Genomic DNA, 5,560 nt, shown 5'->3' on the forward strand with positions numbered 1-5,560 from the left:
TATCCATGGTCGTTTTTTCCGACCAAAAACGCCTTACTATACATGTTTGTTTTTTTCGGGCAAAAAACACGATAAAAATGCCTTACTATACATGGTCGTTTTTTCGGCTAAAAACGGCTTACTATACTGTGTCGTTTTTTTCGTGCCAAAAACGCCTTACTATACTATGTCGTTTTTTTCGTGCTAAAAACGCCTTACCATACTATGTCGTTTTTTTCGGCTAAAAACACCTTACTATACTATGTCGTTTTTTTCGTGCTAAAAACGCCTTACTATACATGGTTGTTTTTTTCGTGCAAAAAACAGGCTAAAAATGCCTTACTATACGTGGTCTTTTTTTTCGGCTAAAAACGTCTTACTATACATGGTCGTTTTTTTGGGCTTAAAAACACGCTTTACTACACATGGTCGTTTTTTTGGGCTGCAAAAAAAATGCCTTTCTTTTCATGGACTTTTTCTCAAGAAATGCCTTGCTGTACATGGTAATTTAAAATAGAACTACATGAAAAAAACACCCTACTATACAGAGCCGACCCCCGCCCCCACCCTCCCCCAAAAAAGCCCTTCTATATGTGGACACATTAAAAAAATGAAAAGCCTTACTGTACACGGTTGTTGAAAACAGCAGAGGTACAGCGTTCGCTTCCGTCTCCCGCCTTCTTGTGTGGAGTTGGCATATTCTCCTCATGTCTGTGTGGGTTCACCCGTTTGCTCCCACATTCCAACAACATGCGCGGCAGGTTATTGCCAATTTAGAGTGCTTTTTACACTCTAAATTGTCCCAACATGTGATCGGGCTGGTTGTTTGTCCATGTGTGCTGTGCGATTGACTGGCAACCAATTTAAGGTGTAGGATAAATGTACATTTTATTCACCTTAAAAATAAAATCATTACATATGAACTCTGTTACACCCACAAAACAAAACAAACTCAAACTAAAATGGACTTAGTGGAGATCCCTGTACATTACAGTTATCAAAAACAATGTGTGTATTCAGCTCCTGATGTTCTGCAGTGAGTCTATGAGGCTCTTGTTGTAATCTGCCACTCGTTCGTAGACTTCCTTGGACACGGAGGCGAAGTCACTCTCCTGAGATTTCGAAGCGATGACTGACATTGCTGTTAAAGAAAACAGCTTGCACGGACATCGCACGACGACCAATGTCTTGGCCCACAGCGCTTTTGGAAAGGATACATTCTTTCATGACAAAGTTATTCTGCTCCAAATGTTGCCACTTCCTCTCCAGGTTAGCCAACTACCAAACCCACCACCCCCCCAAAAAAAAAACATGAGCAAACAAGTCAATCGAAAGGTAGGATTATTGATTCAAAATTATTCATATTCAACCTTAGGTCCATGTAATGTAGGTGTACAGTTTTGCCTCATTCAATTATTCTACGAGAAGCAACGACAACTAGTAAGACACTATTTCTGTGCTGAATTGTCTTAATAATGAGGGCAAAGAGCTTACTCGTAGATGGACCTTAAGCGGTCTGTCAGGGATGCTCAAAACATGCTCCATATGCGATTCATACAAATTCATAAATGCGTTCAGCATACACACCTGCGCGTGGGTCTCGTTTTCTTCCAGTTTGGTCCTCAGCGCCTCATATTTGTGGCTCATTTCCTCCAAAAGTTGTCGGAATGAATCTCGCCGTTGTATGAGGGCAACTCGCTCCTCTTGTAGTCTCTGCACAACATCGTATTGATCCTTTCAAACACCGGTTGCAAACTTAAGGCCGCGGGGGGGCCAGATTTGGCCCGCCACATCATGTGCTTTATAGTTCCTGCTCAAATCTTCAAAATTGCAAATTATTTTCATGTTGATGTTACTCGCAACATAGCGGGGTCAGGGATCACCGTGTATTGCTCCTCAAAGCAAAATCAAGGTTCTCGAACAAAACTGTTGGTGTGTGTACTCCTTTATGTGTGTGGCGAAGACTCCTACCGTCTTCCTCTCATCCGCCGTGTGTCTCAGAGTTTCCAGGTCCCTGTAGGTGAGCAGCTCGGATTCCATCTGTTTGACATTTTCCTTCAGTGTGCTCAGCTCTCCCGTGATCTTGCCCTCCAGCTGCTGCACTTTCTCCAAGTCCTGCTGCAGGCGCTGGGACTCTGGGATGCGGACACAGGGCATGCAATGTGATTTTGGCGGGACCACGGAGGGGCGGGGCGTCAGGTGCGGGTCTATGTGGGGGGTGTCACCGACCAGAAGTCAGTCCTTTGGCGGTGCTGGCTGACTGCGACACCTCCGTCTCCTTGGAAACCAGCACGTCCTGCATGTTCCTCAGCTCGCTGGCAGTGATTGTATCCACTCGACGGAGCCGCAACATGTTCTGTAGCAAATATACAGTATGCTAGCACTCACTTTTGTAGAATTTCCTAAAAGCAGTTCAAGATGGGGTTGGTTGGTGAAACATATTTGCCGAAAAAAAAAAAAAAACAGTGTGTTCATGAGTAGATCCCCCATTCCGCTTCCATCCCCATTTTTTTCCGCCCCTTTTGCATCCCCTCCTCCTCGGCTCACCCGGCTGCAGTGCTCCAAGAGGGAGACGATATTCTCCTGGCTCTGAGTCATCTTGTTCTGCTCCTGAGTCCTTAAATCCTCGAAGGCCTGCAGGAATCCTGGCAATGAACAATTCGGTCAGTGTAAGTTACAAGGAGCTGCGTACTTGACGTGATAGAACCAAAAAGGCAGCCAATAAAACACAGTTTGAAAAAAAGATTTTGATAGGACGATTCTATGACAAGAAATTAAAAAAAAAAATTGTACAGCATCCATAATGCATTTAAATACCTCTCCAAATCTTTTATCACCACCAGTAAATATGCAGGCGTTCAACATCATCAGCTGTTGTGTTCAAGGCTACTTTTAGATCTTGTCACGTAGCATGTACAGTGGCGTGCATGTGAATAGAACAAGATGACTCCGGTGTATCAGTTACCATCAATTTCTTCCTCTTTCCTCTTCAGCTCCTTGTACTTCTGCTGACACTCCCCTTGAAAAGAAGACGCGCACGATCATTTTAATGAAGTCTGATGCAGATTTATTTTTTTTTTAAATTGGCTTCTTTTGTTCAATCAAATGAGATCCATTCTCAACAACTTTCAGCAGATGACCTTGAGCTTCCTCCGAGTCCTGCTCATGTTGTCGGATCTCATCTGCAATTTGACCAGTCCTGTCCCTGATCTCCACCAGTCTGCCGACACACAACGTCACAGATCAATTCGCGACACAATTGGCCCATCCGCTTTTTCTCAAATCAAAGACACGTACTGTCTGTCCATGCTGGCGATTTCCTGATTATCCTCTTTCACCTGAAAAACAAAGTGTGATGTTATATGGAAAAATAAATAAAAAAATAATTAAAGTATTAATATGGTTATCGTGGACTTGTGGTGGTTGTCGTCGTGGTAAAGACATCTGAGCATCTAACCGCACGCAACACTGTTATTCCATCATTCCGATGAATCCGAACCAACCTGTTTCAATAGTTTCTCTCTCTCCTCTTGAGGCGTGCTGAAGCTCTTGTGCTCCGCCTCCATGTTGTCCCGCTTGGCCTCTAGTGTCGACAACGTTTCGTGTAGCCGAACGACTTCCTGTTTGATCTGCGAATGGGCCAGCTCCTACGCAAAAAAAAAAAAAAAAAAAAAAGGGGATGGAACAGGAGAGGATAATCTCGCTTAGAGATGCTTCGAACCTCAATCCGCAGATCAGGCGCCAGGGCCGGCCATTGTTCTTTTCTTCCGTTTGTTTGCCTTTCTTCTGTTTTGAACTAACTCACCGCTTCGTATTCCTCCTTCCGGGTCAGCAGGGCATCCAGTTCTTCTTGGAGAAGAGCCAGCTCCTGGGACAGAATGAGGTGGGAAAATTAAAGTGACGGTCCGGCCGGTATGGATATTTTTGGGGCACACTTTACAAAGAAAGTGGCACAACAAATACCTGTAGCAGCTCCTCATTGGCTGTCGTCATGGTGAAATATTTCTCCTGCTTTGCAGCCGGCATGGCTTGGACAATCTCCTCGGCAACACGCCTTTCCTTCTTGATTTCTTCTTCAATGGCCCTAATGGCGTCCTCTCTTCTGCAGAGCAAAGACACATGAGAATAAAGGATGGGAGGAAAGAGGCACGCGACAACAAACGATCCCGAGATTTGGTCAGAAACAGTCAGAGAGAAACCGGAATGAAATTCTCCAAAAAAGAGAATACCAGACTACACTAAAAAAAAAAAAAAAAAAAACATGAAACATAAAATGCATGACTGTATATGTTCTGTATGTGTGTGCAGAAGTGTGCTGCGAGAGTTGACTTCATCGTCGCTTGGGGCTGTGCACGAACAAGGAAATGTGCAACGACGAGCGACGTGATCAAACAACTGTTCTCTCCAGTAAAATGTTGCATGTAAGCTTTTCAGAGTTTACAACAACGGGCAAAGGTCCTTTGCTGCGCTGGCTGCGCCAAGGTTGACACGCTAGTTCATCATCTTGCTTCTCACAGAACAAAAAGGTATGTGGCTCGTGTTGATACTTAATACTATTGAGAAGACAATCAAGAGCTGCGAGGAACAATACGCTCGCGGGTAATTCCTCTTTACAGGGGTGTGTGGTGGCTGGGGGGGGAGGGGGGGGTAACTCACCAATAGCACGTTTGCCTATCACTGAAAAAAACGATCGATACTTCTGTTTGTCCGCATGAATTATGTTCACCTCAGTCACTTTCTTAATGGTGCCGGAAACTTTTTACTTTGTTCCATTTCAAGGAGGCAGATTATGGGCCAGCCCCAGCAATTGATCCACTTACTGTGGTTGGTCTCTTTCGTAGCAATATGGACAAAGAATAACCACGCTACGGCTGCCGTGCGAGATGTACACGGAAGGATTCTCTCTTATTTTGATCTGATGTAGCACAGTCAGCAATGCCAGCTGGTCCAAGTATAGTTTTCATGGTCTCACCATCCATTCACGCTTATGTGGCAGGTGCGTAACTTAACCAACGTGTTTCTGAAAGCTATCCCCCCCGGCGACAGCAACTCATCTGTGACTAGTCTTGTGGTTGAGAGGAATCAGATTACGCTGTCCAATGAGGACAAAATATCCTTGGCCGGTTATCCCCAACTCGTGGAGCTCCACCTGGATCTGAACCGGGTGACCTACATACCTGCTAGGTACCTGTCGGTTGTGCCCAACCTCAGCGTGCTGTCGCTATCCAACAACCAAATCAGCAGGTAAATAGACATTTAAAATAATACATAAATAACTGCAATTTTGTAGATATTGATATTCGCAGTAATTTCCTTTTATGATCCTTTGACCAAAAGGTCAACATCAGTGTTCAAGTCTTTTTACGACCACTGCCATGACTGTACATTTATTCCAGCCTAGTACCCGAGTCTTTCTATGGCCTCGATGCACTCCGAGTGCTGAACCTGTCCCACAACCTGCTGACAAGTCTTCCCGCACAGCTATTCAGACCGCTTAATGATCTACAGGTAACGAATCATATACTTGAATCCCGAGACATTTACAGCATTGCGCAAAAAGTCTTGGGGGAGGAGGGGGGGG

General features: G+C 44.7%; 2 protein-coding genes across 2 annotated transcripts in view; one reads left to right on the plus strand and one right to left on the minus strand.

Moving 5' to 3' along the window:
- Window positions 1–876: 876 nt before the first annotated feature.
- Window positions 877–5,560, minus strand: part of ift74 (intraflagellar transport 74) — a 10,806-nt gene continuing 6,122 nt past the window's right edge. The window contains exons 11-20 of the mRNA XM_019873799.1: window positions 3,483–3,626; window positions 3,277–3,317; window positions 3,120–3,199; window positions 2,945–2,998; window positions 2,527–2,624; window positions 2,209–2,335; window positions 1,951–2,114; window positions 1,567–1,692; window positions 1,197–1,257; window positions 877–1,111 (exon numbers count right to left, since the gene is read on the minus strand). Coding sequence (XP_019729358.1) covers window positions 996–1,111; window positions 1,197–1,257; window positions 1,567–1,692; window positions 1,951–2,114; window positions 2,209–2,335; window positions 2,527–2,624; window positions 2,945–2,998; window positions 3,120–3,199; window positions 3,277–3,317; window positions 3,483–3,626 — 1,011 coding nt within the window. The 3' untranslated portion in view covers window positions 877–995. The remainder of the gene's footprint in view (window positions 1,112–1,196; window positions 1,258–1,566; window positions 1,693–1,950; window positions 2,115–2,208; window positions 2,336–2,526; window positions 2,625–2,944; window positions 2,999–3,119; window positions 3,200–3,276; window positions 3,318–3,482; window positions 3,627–5,560) is intronic.
- The window catches only part of LOC109518132 (leucine-rich repeat-containing protein 19), a 4,200-nt gene continuing 3,518 nt past the window's right edge, over window positions 4,879–5,560 (plus strand). The window contains exons 1-2 of the mRNA XM_019873803.1: window positions 4,879–5,223; window positions 5,376–5,487. Of these exons, the coding sequence (XP_019729362.1) occupies window positions 4,967–5,223; window positions 5,376–5,487 (369 nt within the window). The 5' untranslated portion in view covers window positions 4,879–4,966. The remainder of the gene's footprint in view (window positions 5,224–5,375; window positions 5,488–5,560) is intronic.

The sequence above is a fragment of the Hippocampus comes genome, unplaced genomic scaffold, assembly GCF_001891065.2.
Source record: "Hippocampus comes isolate QL1 unplaced genomic scaffold, H_comes_QL1_v1.1 scaffold126, whole genome shotgun sequence".
Lineage (NCBI taxonomy): Eukaryota > Metazoa > Chordata > Actinopteri > Syngnathiformes > Syngnathidae > Hippocampus > Hippocampus comes.